The 13,067-nt window shown below is 29.5% G+C and overlaps 1 protein-coding gene across 3 annotated transcripts in view; it reads left to right on the top strand.

Annotated features, from left to right (window-relative positions):
• LOC106466033 overlaps positions 1-7,316 on the top strand; it is a 17,502-nt gene extending 10,186 nt beyond the window's left edge. For all 3 annotated transcript variants that reach the window (XM_022393996.1, XM_013926279.2, XM_022393995.1), the window contains 2 exons: positions 4,602-4,740; positions 6,019-7,316. In XM_022393996.1, coding sequence (XP_022249704.1) covers positions 4,602-4,740; positions 6,019-6,111 — 232 coding nt within the window. In that variant the 3' untranslated portion in view covers positions 6,112-7,316. The remainder of the gene's footprint in view (positions 1-4,601; positions 4,741-6,018) is intronic.
• Positions 7,317-13,067: the final 5,751 nt, after the last annotated feature.

Raw genomic sequence — 13,067 nt, 5'->3', positions numbered from 1 at the left:
AGTAAACATTACAATGCTTTCATACGCAAGCTATCATTTTTTTTTATTAAGTCTTAAGGTTTGTAAAGCAGTGTTTTTCTCATGCCTTTTTCTTTTTTGCATGTTGCCTATCCAACATGCAAAGTAATTTTCATTTTAAGATTAAAAGTACTTTTGTGCATCAGAAAATTTTCAAATTTCACATGCAAAATCTTTATAATGTCCAGATAGTTATCAAACGTTTCTTAAGAAAAAAAACAACTATATTTTATCTGTTATTTTCAGTAACGAATCTCTGTACAGGTTTGGTCAATTTGACTGATCTCGTAACCACATTAACAAAATTAGGAAATAAATATAAATTATGCTTTTTTTATTCTAGAATGACTACAATTTATTATACAAAACATAAATGTTTAGACTAAATAGCGTAAATTTTATATATATATTTATTATTTTTATTATATTGACCTTTCAGCCATGCCTGACTAACAATACAGAAGTTGCAATGACGCAGCACATGTGCACTCACGTTACCATATCCAATAATATAAAACTGACTTTTAGTCTTTACAGAATGACTTGTCTTGGCTGTGTTTTAATAGACTAGTATTTTGCAAAATACAGTCACATTTCAATTATTATACACTATATATGTATATAGGTTATTGCTATTTAGAAATAAGTTCTTAAACTTATTTTCTTAAAACATAGAACAATAAATAAAGAAGTAAAGCAAACAATTATTTCTTCCAGTTAAGACCTTTATACTTGGTTGCTGCTTGATGTAGGTTGCTAAGCCTTTTAAAATTTTGCATGTGTAGGATATGAAAGAAAATAATTTTTTTTTTAGGTTTATATATATACAGTTGAATAACCAAAAAATAATAAATTACTATATCAAAACTATAGAGTTCCACTATAATTTATCAAGTGTAGCAACTAAGCTGTTTTTCAGTCTAAAAAAATATGAAATTTTGAGCAGACTAAAGACACAACCTACCTCCTCGAAATCTTGGTTCTAAAGAAAGAAATGGTGTTCAAACACATTAAAATGGCTGAGAAAGCCACTAGGACGACATTCTTTCACACTTTCAGGGTTTTTTTGTTGTTGTTTTTTGATAGTCATGCCTATCTTTTTTTCTTTTCATATAGCATGTTTTTACTGGTTTTCATAATTTCTTGGAAACTAGTGCCAGTGTGTCCAATCATCATTCATTAGTTTTGAGTTTCTCTTGAGCTTCACATTGTTTTGGAGCTATTTTAGGGTTTTTCAGATGTTCTGGTTTTCCTTGGTGTTTATCTGTTGCTGCATCTTCTTCATATTTTTGGTTTTCTTGTTTGAGAAATCATCCTTTGAAGTATCCTTCAGATGTCTCTCCCTCTTATGGAACTGTCCATTTGAGGATGTACCTGTGACTTACAGTGGGATCCCATGGTTACTTGAGTCACTGGATCAATGGTGTTACATCACTTGTCTCATAAAGAAGGTTTGTTTAACCCATGGACTTAAAGAATCTTAGTAGTAGGTCAGCAGCTCTTTTACCTTCTGTCTCCTCCTTCCTTTTCTCCATTTGAATACCTGTTTCATCTTAATCAAAAAGTGCAACAACTTTTATTCAAGGAAAGACTTGTTAAAGTGGCCACTCCAATCTAGGGTTTTTATTCTTACCTCATTATGATTCCTCAGCATATCTTGGATCGGTAGCATGTTGTGGATATCTCTCTTCTGTATTTTTTTTTAATCTCTCCCATGTTTAAAGAAGGAAAATTCCCACAAGTTATGTTGCCACTTGTAGAAGACTTTGGGTTTGACAAAGTAAGATATTGTAGACATTTTTGTATTCTAAATCCTTTACCCTTTTTTCATTATCCTTGTTCTGTACACAAGAACCATCACTAATTAGACATTTGGTTGCTTCTGTCTTCATTCCAATTTTGTACCACCCAGACAATGAAATTCCAACTTTCTCATTATTTTGAAATCCAAATCCCATCATTAACCAGTTCAGTTTTTCTATCCATCTTGATGTTTTGAACATTTTTCATCTGACAGGTTACAATTTTTACAACTACATTGGTGGATTTTGAGGATCCTGTTTGTTTGGCACTTTGATGACTGCAGCTTCTTTGATACTGTTGAATATGGACCATCTGCACCTTCTTTAATAGCAAGGACTTAGGATCACAGTGGAAGATTTCCACTAGTAATCTTTTTGATATACTTTTTCTGTTATTAGAGACTTGTATGACATTAAGCTGGCAGGTGGATGGAAATAACAGTACTCAAAACATTCCATTAGAACTTCCAATCTCAAATTGCCATTCATTTCCCTATGTATCATTTCAGCATACTTTGAAATGTTTGGTCTCCAGTGAAGCTATGGAACCATGTAGATGTCCTGGAATATAAAATATAGGCAATATAAAACATTTACATGGGCTTTCTTGTCATCAGGTTGTGTGGGTTAATTGTCTTGATAAATTTGTACAACACTATTTTTGTCACCTGTGTTCACAAGCTGGAGAGGATGTGCTGTCAGGTTCTGTGCATGGAGGCTATACTCCTAGTCTTTTGGGTGAGCACTCTTATCATTTTATGGGCTTGTCATATTCCAGGAGTAAAGAATTTACTTGCAGATCATCTTCCACACCCAACAAAGATATTGCTCAAAGAGTGGCTCCTTCCTCCTTAAGCTTTCCAACATCTGTCAGTGTTTTGGTTGTCTAATGGTTGATACGTTGCAACCTCTTGGAATCAAAATTATTAGTTTTATGACACACGATTGATCAGGGAAACTTCTTTGTAAACATTCCCCTGTTTGTATCCCGGAAACGTTATACTATATTTACTGAATGCCTAGTAATTTCCTTTTGATGACACTTTTTTGTCTATTATAGCTTTCACCTGCTTTACAGTTGCATCCTTTAGCTTCCCTTCCGCTTCGGAAAAATCTTCTGTGGTAGTCCAGAACGTGATGTTTTCCATCCTCACACACACACACACACACACACATAAACAGTTTCTGTTTGAATTTTCATTCTTGGCCTCTCTCCGTTTTGTAAGTAAGATTTTCTTCCTAATCTGCAAGATAAATAATCAATTCATGCAGCTAATGAAACTTTAAATTTTTAAAAATGTGTTAAATACCAGTTAAATTTGTTGTGACACTTTTAGCAGTCATACTGTCCTAAAATAAGCAAAGATACATTCCTGAACATTTTTTGTTTGTTTTTGTACATCATCTGGGGGACATCCCCATGAAAACTAGATGCTAATTTAAATGCATTTTTTAAGTGTTTTTGGAGGAAAATAAATTGTGAATATTTGAAAGAGTGCCATATAAAATATAAAATTCATAATAGTATTACACTGAGACTTTTACATACAACTGAATAGGTCCATTCATGTGATCATCAGTAACAAATCAAGTGTGAAATGTGCACATTAATTTAAAGTACTGAGATGTAAGCCTCCCATGTTAATTAGTACTAGTAAACTATCTGATTTATAAACCTCATAACTGTACAAAATTAAAATTTAAATAAAAAGTAAAGAAATATTTTCCTTCAAGTTTAAATTCTTGGCTACTTACATTGAAAACAGCTGTTTTTTTATTGTGCTTGGACAAGATCTTAAATTTCTGAATTTCCAGGTCAATATTGGAAGGTTGGAATTTGAATAAAAATAAAAACAACTAAGTATGAAGATATAAACTGAAACAAATAAGTGATCAAACAATCAAATAACGTGCAACATGTTTTGAAACTAAGACTTGTTGAGTAATAAGATTCTTGATACAACCGATATAAATTAACCAAAATTTATGCAAAAGTCAGATAAACTTGAGTAATAAAATTCTTGATACAGCTAATAAAAATTACACTAAAATTTATGAAAAGTCAGAAACTTGTTTAATATGATAATTATAGTTCACAACCTATGAAAATAAATATTTATTGAACTGTTATTCATTTGATTTTAAAAACTAATGCTCTTGATGTTTTTAAAATTTAGATAAAAAAAAATCTGTCTATAGTGGAGCATGAAAAACATTTTTATTACAAGTTAAGAATAACTGTAATTCTCATTAGAATAATAACTTAAAAACTGTAAAATATGTTATTGAATTATAATAAATATAAATCAACATGGAACTTACTATTTGTTTCAGTAATTGATTAGAAATATCACTTTTTTATGTTTATTGTATATGATACATGAAGGAGCTGGTTATTAACCTAATGGTAAAAAGTGCCAGATTGTGAATTCAAGGGGCTGTGATTCACATTCCTTGTCACAAAAACACACTCCATACTTTGTGGCTATGAGTGCATTATAAATGTGGTTAAATCCCTCCAAATTCAAGTAGATTAGTTCAAGAATTGGCATTAGGTGCCATTGATTAATTACATTGTCTGTCAATAAAAAATTGCAGATAACTTTTGTGAAGCTTTGTTATGTATCCAAAACAAATAAAACAGATACACAAGGTGTGCATGTGAATATTTTTTTCCTTCTTTTTATAAAATTGTAATATTAATATTATTCAAGAGCCATTATTTTTTAATTTTATTGGAATTGTTATGCGTTATTGTTGATAGACTTTTCATATTTTCAGACAAAATGTGGAGAGAAATTATTTCTCGTGGTTTCGAATAAACAGAACATCTTCAGTCCAAAGAGAAGAAGACCAGACCACACGATTACCAACAAGAGTTGATAATTTACCTTCTTATGAATCAGTGGTGTCTGTTGAGGTATGAACCCAAACTTTTTGTTATACTTTAGCATTTTAAGAACTCTCTTTTTATATTGCAGTAATGATTGTGAAATGAAATAGGTATATTGAATCTGAATATTAAATGGTTCTGAATTAGTGTATGTAAGCTTACAATGTAGTTTGTGGAGAACGTAGAACAGTGGAGACTATTCTTGTGTTGGGATTGGACAATGTTTAAACCTTAAAATTGAGGAATAAATAGTTTTTTTTAATGAAATACGAAATTATTGATATTATAAATTTAAATTTTATAAAAGTTGCTTATGTTTGATTTTGGCACTATATGTTTCATACAATGAGTCTGAGAAAACTTGTTGGTATTTTATTAACACAAAAACATCTATAATACTGATTTTAAAGATTTCTATGCATTTATCTGCTCTAATTATGTAAGGTATTTTAACTCTGTACTTAGTGGTTTTTTTAAAGTAAAATTGTGTAAAACTGGGCATTTGGTTACTTGTCAGTTACGTGAAAATGTAAAATGTCTGTAGAAAGTTAGTTACCTAAACTAACACTTCAGGTTGTTCTTCATAATGATTTGTTTGTTTGGAAACAAATTTTCCAGTTTTTAATTTGCTTTCATAAAAACTGAGTAATTTTTTCTGTGTATCAAGTGAGACAGAGGTGTGGTGTTATTTTGTTTGGTTTTGCTACTGACTGTGAAAACTAAAACATTATTTAAGTATGTCTTTACTTGGAGTTAAATGAGTAATAATATATCCTTAAAAATAGTACATTGACCTGCTATTTGTTTGCAAGCAGACCAGGAATTATTAAAAAACAAACTTCATTTAGTTATGTATTTAATGTTAGGCCCATCTTTAAAATTCTATAACTTTTTTTATGATGAATAGTGTATTTTAATAGTGCCAAATGATATAGTTTTTTTTAACAAAGAGCATTTCATTTTAAAGTGGTCAGTTTCCAAACTAATGTCAGGTGAGAAAAGTAGTAAACAGATTATTTGAAAATAATTTGTTTTGTAGTAGAAATGAAAAATCTTTAAATACAGTTAAGAAATTTTAATGCACATGAAAAAACATATTTTTGATAATCATCGTAGACAAACTCTAAAAAAATGTGTTGTATTGTAATATTGTGTATATAAACTACTCTAAACAGTAGGATGCATTTATAACAGTATAGAGTTATGGCAGAAATTGTGTTTTTACATAATAAAGTCTGTATCAATATATTTTCTACATCAGTAAATGGGCTGTTTTAAAGTTTTTTTTCAATTTATCACATGTAGGATAACCATGAGGAACCTCCTCCTGTGTATGAAGAAGCTATTAAAGCTCCACCATTCGTTACTGAAACAGTTTCCAACAGTAATAAGCCATGACGTAGGTGTTTCTTTAATCAAACATCCTGTCTTTTAAAATTTACTTCAGAAACTGTTATACATCATCAGCCTAATGATGCAGGCCAAGGGTGTTTTTTTTACTTTGTGTTGTTTACTTCTAGATATGAAACTAGATGTTTACTATTTACAGTCAGATTATTTTGAGAAAGTATATTCACAAAGTAGACCATCATTCATGCTCAGGTTTTTTACTTATGTAAATATTTGGGTACTTTCACTTTCAAGACACTTATTACAAGTAGATTTCTTTAAGCTGTTATCTTGTGTTAGCAGCTTGCATAAACATTTTCATTTATATAAACAAAAATATTTTCAGATTGATTTTATAACTTAGATATAGGCATTAGCTTATACAGTTGCATTAGAGTTACGTAAGTTATATTAAAAATTGTCTCCAGCACGATAACATTACCCTGTCATTGATGTATTTCTTTCAAGAGAAACATGCTTTAGTGTTTAAAAGCAGTGCCTACACTAATTATATAGCAACTTACTAACTCCAAAGAGAAAATACAAGTAATATTTCAATTATTAATAGTAAGTTCTGGTGTTGTATTGGGCGTTGAAATAGAAGTGAGATTGTGTCTTTCATGTTTCTGAGATTAAATAAGTTTTCTTCTACTTTATCTTCTGTATTATGTAATTCAATAACATTTGAATTTTGTTTTTGGTGATTCTTTCTTTGAATTTCAGATATTGAAGTTTTATAGAAAATATTTATATACAGTTTTTATATATGTATTTACATGTAGATTTATCAGAATGTCAATGAATAAACATAGTACTTTATTTCAGGAAATCAACAATAGATTTTTTTTTGACAATTTTTGTATACAGAAGAGTAAAGTGAATCAGGTATGAAATTAAAAACATTTTTAACAATCATAGTAATGACAATTAATTTTAATTCAAGAATTAGTGTTAAGACTAACTAGCTTACAAAGAAATTAGAGGGAAGTTTTTTCATTAATATTTGGTTAGGATACGTATCGGAAGATAAAAGGTGTAATATTGACGTTGAAAAAAAAAGGACATTTCCGAGTTTTTGGACACTCTGAATCCATTTTGCACAATAAAAAATAATTTTCAATTGGGTAGTGACAAGATAGACAGAGTGTAATTGTGGAAAGTATCTCAGTGAGACAAATAGAGATTACATTTACAGACTGAAAACCTCACTTTTCTTATTTACTGGCTTATTCTTTAAGTTACTTTTATGATACTCGTTTTGAATGAGGTTGTAACAAATATTCGTTCAGTATCGGTGAATGTCATTAAGGATCCAGATAGGTGACTATTTGTTTGCTCATAGGCAGCACTTTCTATAGGAACAAAACCTTTCTAGGGGAGTCTGTATAATTTTTGAAATTTAAACCCAAATTAGGACTCTTTTTGTTGCACTCTCACACATGAATTTATTGATGCTTTCTGCAATGATTGTCTAAAAATTAATAATAAATGAACACGTTATTCTAAGTGACAGTTTTATTTAGAACTAGATAGTCATAAAGTCAATATTGTAACAGTTGTTTAAAAATTTGTGAATTGGGCCAATATACTTTTTGCCTCAACAGCCACCTCACCATTTTTGTTACTGCATGAATGCTCTTCCGAAGCATCTTTGACATTTTCACACCTAGTTTTCAAAGAATACATTCCTTTTATTTTACAATTAATTGGGTGTCATTATGATGTAGTACATATATTTCTGGTATACCGAGCACGGTTCAAACTTTCATGAATACTTTGTGGTATTGCGGTTAACTTGTGTCCAGCAGAAAAGTTCAAAGTTTTCATAGTAATGCAGGTTCAGGATGATTAAGTAGAAAATAAATCAAACTTTAACAGTAAAAAAAACAGAAAATATAAGAGAACATATGAATAAAATCTTTATTTACAGTGCAATATGTCATCAAGTCTGTCTCACTTATTGGCCAGCCTCCATTGCTTTGTATTTCCATTGACTACTGGGGGTTGAAAAACTTCTAAACAGAGCCAGAACAAAGTAAATTCTAATTTACTGCCAAAATTAAAAGTGTGATATTCCAGACTTCAGTGTTGCTCATGTTGTCACAGTCTATTCCAAACAATATCAATTTGTACAAGTATCTGAAGAAACCTTTTGAACTAGGCTCACACTCTCCCATAAGTCTCAGACACAGGATCAAAGTGATACTATGTTGTAACTGTTGGTGTATGCAACTTTACCACAAAAGGATTAGTACATGTTTTTGACCTTTTGACATCTGTTTAACATGACTACATGCAAAAATTGCATAAAAGTTTAAAAAAATTACAGTAAATGTATATTCTATACTAATTATGGAAGGTGTAATTCATCACCATTTCATATATTCAGCATCATAGCATAAAATTAATAACGATTGGAAAGGATAAGTAGCTTCTAATAATCTAATAATATCACTAATCAATGCAATCCTTGTGGATACTTCTATGAAGTTCAACTGATGAGCATGACAGTGCACACAAGGTCCTAAGACATCAATGTTATGCCATTTGTCATATTAAAGCTTGAACTCTGCCAAGAGTTCATGCTATGACAGAAGCTATTTTTTTAGCTTGACTAATAAAGTTTTTAATATAAAGACAAGACATATATATATATATATGATTGTGTATATGCATATTTCAGTCTTGTGATGTAATGTGACAAATACAGTTTACTTTGGATCTACCTAATTTTGTTCTTTTTCAAAAATATTTCTTCCAAGTCGTTTGTTGCTGAAACATCAGTTTATAGTTTCTATTTTTTATTCTTTTTTCATTGTTTTATTATGTCCTTCTGATATTTCTGTCTCCTTTTGAGCACTTTATAACATCACGTGGGCTATGAGCCACTGCTTCTATTTTCCATGTTGTTGTTTTCAGTGTATCATGAGGATTTAAAACTGACTTCTATAAGCATCTTATTTGCCACTCCAAGTTTATACCCCAGTGTGTCAGAGTACATGTAGCCCATTGTACAGCTCTTCATTAAACGAACAAACCAAAGAAAATATGACAAAAATGGTAGATACAGTTTTCGAAGAGTAAACAAAGCAATCTACAAATTTTCAAACGTTGTGTAAAGTTTTTCTTTTTTTCAGACTATTTTGATTATTCGACAAAGAATATAATGTATGATTTCGTTTTTCAGAAATTCATCTGTTATGATCTCATTTTTAGCTTTGCTTTTAACTGTCCCTAATTTTTGTATAAATTGTTTTATATTTAGCTCTTAAAAAGTACAAGAGTAATGAAATAAATGTAAGCTATAGAATATATTATAAGATGTTGTATTGTGTGTATCTGGGGGTATAAAGGTGTAGATGTGTAAGAATTCATCAAAAGGTCAGAGAAGCATTCCGTTACATAAGTAAAATCAACTGACTACATAAACGCCACTTAATGAAAAAAATGTGTAATTCGTTAGGCACAAGTATGCATATAATAAAGTCAGTATTTTCATAGGACCTGTAGCACAAGTGCATCATATTTACAGTGTACGTGGCCATTTTAATTGTAGAATTCAAATTTAAACACATCATGTGTGCGTTTTGCAGTTTTAATAGTAAGGTTAATACAAAAAACGTTCTTACAGCTGTGTCTTGGTCCAGGAATAGTATGGAAATAAACTTATTAATAGTTTTGGTAAAATTTTTTCTAGACCTTTGAATTGTATTTGTTTATTTTATGATGTAAAAAGATAAAAAAGGCTTATGGTTTAAGCTATTTATTTTATGAATTACATTAAAGCTTTTAGTGACTGATATTTTTCATCTGGATTAAATCTTGGTAAACTACTCTGCTGTTAAATGGTAGACTGAAAAAAATTAGTTTTTATACTTTCTCGTGAACATTGGCAGACATTTTATCTCAGTCTGAAGTACATGATGCTATATAAGAGTATTTTAAAATATTAAGATGTAGGTCTTTATTTTGCAACATGGTTCATATAGACATGGTATAAGGTACTGTAAGTTGCATTTATTATGTAACATCATATATAAGAACTTACTAAAATGTTTTCCATTTGTGTGTATTGTTCACAGTTGATATAATGAGTTGCTTGCATTATTTATTTTACATATTTCTATAAATTCATTCAAAGAACTTAGAATTGAGGAGTCGGAAATTTCAAGTCATAGTAAAAGTACAAAACTGCGTAATTGAAATAAGTGCCTTTTAAATTTTAAGAGAACACAAAGAGGAAATCAGTTTATTAAACTTGCATAGTGTATTAGTTTATGCTAATTTGGGATCAGGGAATATATAAAATATTTTTTTTTCTTAACTCTCATGTGGAGTTTGCGTAGCATAATTCTGTTTCATTTGTTATCATCTAATTAGTGCCTTTAGTGAATTTTTCTAACAACAGCCACTTGTACGTTCTATAAACACTTTTACTTTGATAAAGAAATATAAACATTTGTCAATTCTCCTGGTGTAATATTTCTGCTCTTAAGAGCATTTAGAAAATAATTCCTAAAAATAAAAACTGGTAATAAATTAGTGTATAGTAATCTTTTTCTCTATAAATAGCATCTGACGTTTTACTTATATTTTGTTAGGTTTTCTCACTATCTAATCAGAATATCTGTGTTTAAATCAATATCACATATTATAGGATAGAAAATAGTAAAGTTTTTATTAAAATCCCATGCCATGTAATCTTATTCTTTCTCAGTATAGATTTATATGTAACATTTGAAATTTTTCTAGAATTATTAAATGTAATAGGTTTAATGTTAATATAGAGAGATTCAACCATATACATTTTTCTATGTAATTTTTCAATTCCATTTGTATTTTATCCAACATGTTATTAGATATTTTATTACAATTTACAGTAAGTAAAGTTCTTAGAACAGGTATGACATTTCAATCACTGGCGCAATCATTATTACGTACACAAGTTTTTACAGTAAAATTTGTGTAACCAATAATGATCGCACCAGTGATCGAAAGGTCGTACCAATTCTAAAAACTAATCTTACTTACTGTAAAAGCTGTAAATCATAATAAAATATACATTATCAGTAAGTAAACTCAAAACAAAACTATTTTATTAGATAATTTTATATATATATTTGTAAATATTGCATATGATGTTAAAACTTTTCATCGTATTAGAATTATCAGATTTGAGGTAAATTTAGTAGCAGAATTACGTTACTCCTTGTTATTTATGTATCAAATAATTATCTTTTTTTACCAGTAGAATACTTCTGGGTAAAACCAAATTAAAAATAGTCCAATGTATAACGTTTTGCTATACACATACTCGAATAAAAAGTTTTAAATATTTTAGAGTTTTAAAAAAAAGGCTTCAGACAATACTTTTGTAATCAGTTTATAAGTTTTATTTTGCAGAATTTTGAAATCTTGTGACATTGTCATTATGAATGTATGTGTATAAATGTACTTGTATAGCTGTTATAAATTCAGCCATATTTTAGATACATAAATTAATCAAATTTTCTGCTTCCTTACCAGTCAAATAGGTATTGTTTGTGTGGGTTGTTTTTTTGTTTTGTTAGTATGCCAACTATGGAGACGAAATTTATCACGTGTACTTAAGAGTATAATATTAGATATTAATTAGAAGAAAGTGTCGTTCCAATAATTTTTTGATAAGATGTGACAAGTAATTACTAGCCTGTGTGTTTGCCAATATTAATAACGTTTGAAATGTATTTGTATAAGTAAAGTTTAATAAATGAAGTAACAGTATTTGTTAATTGGTTGCTGATTGTACAAAGCTTTTCACTACAAATTACCAATGGGTAATCCAATTTAATCAATTGAGATATTTATTAAATATATACATGTAGAGAAATCACTGTCAAACCTCGTTCTTTATAATTTTTGTCTGCGCTAAGGAGACTGAGGTCCAGTAGAATATATTCAACCTTATCTTGCTGTTAATAGGGCGGTTCTCTTAACTACACGAAGTATGTGGTCTGGAACACCACCTATTTCATTTATTATCCCAGTGGACTCTTAAAGGATACAGGAAACTCAAATGCCACAAACAAATGGTGAGACTTGGATGGTTAATATGCAGTAGGGGCACAGGAAATTCAAATGTCATAAACAACGAATAGTTACAGAAATTTTATTTTCATGCACTGGAAGAGGTCCTAATCCATAGCTATCATTTTAACATATTTTTTGGGAGTTTGAAATTTTTCACGGATATTCAATATTTCAGATTTATCACCAATCTGGGGATGGTTAAGTCACAAATTTAACTGTGAATTATTTAACAATTGTCCATAATATAAAAAATGTACAGTCGATTTTTTCAATAAAATTAGGACATTAAAGAAAGGTTTAAATAAACGTTTTTAATGAAGTATTAATAAAAATGTTTAAAAAATGTGCAGAATTTTCTCCCAAGACTTCATTTTACATTGTTGCTCAATAAGGAAAGTTTGTCTTCGTTGAAGTTTTCAATTAAGCACATAAGTTTGTGGTTTGGATCAATCAGGTTTCTCTGTAAAAAAAAAGAAAGGGTAAAAATGAAGAAAGTTAAAAAACTCAAACAAAATTACAGCTTTAATGTCAAGAGTAAAGAACTCAAACAAAATTACAGCTTTAATGTCAAGAGTAAAGAACTCAAACAAAATTACAGCTTTAATGTCAAGGGTAAAAAACTCAAACAAAATTACAGCTTTAATGTCAAGGGTAAAAAACTCAAACAAAATTATAGCTTTAATGTCAAGGTTAAAAAACTCAAACAAAATTATAGCTTTAATGTCAAGGGTATTCTTATAGATTGTTAAAGTAATCCAAACCTTTGTTCCTGGAAATTGTTCCATTTTATTGAAAATTGTTGCTTTTAAAGCAAACAAAAACCATTTAATGGAGGATTGTACTTCATTAATAGTTTGTTTAAAGTATTTAATTACCTGTTTTGAAACATGGCCAGG

This window comes from Limulus polyphemus, unplaced genomic scaffold (genome assembly GCF_000517525.1).
Source record: "Limulus polyphemus unplaced genomic scaffold, Limulus_polyphemus-2.1.2 Scaffold2130, whole genome shotgun sequence".
NCBI classification, from domain to species: domain Eukaryota; kingdom Metazoa; phylum Arthropoda; class Merostomata; order Xiphosura; family Limulidae; genus Limulus; species Limulus polyphemus.
Note: the sequence above shows the minus strand (reverse complement) of the source record. Positions and strands in the feature narration are given on the sequence as shown.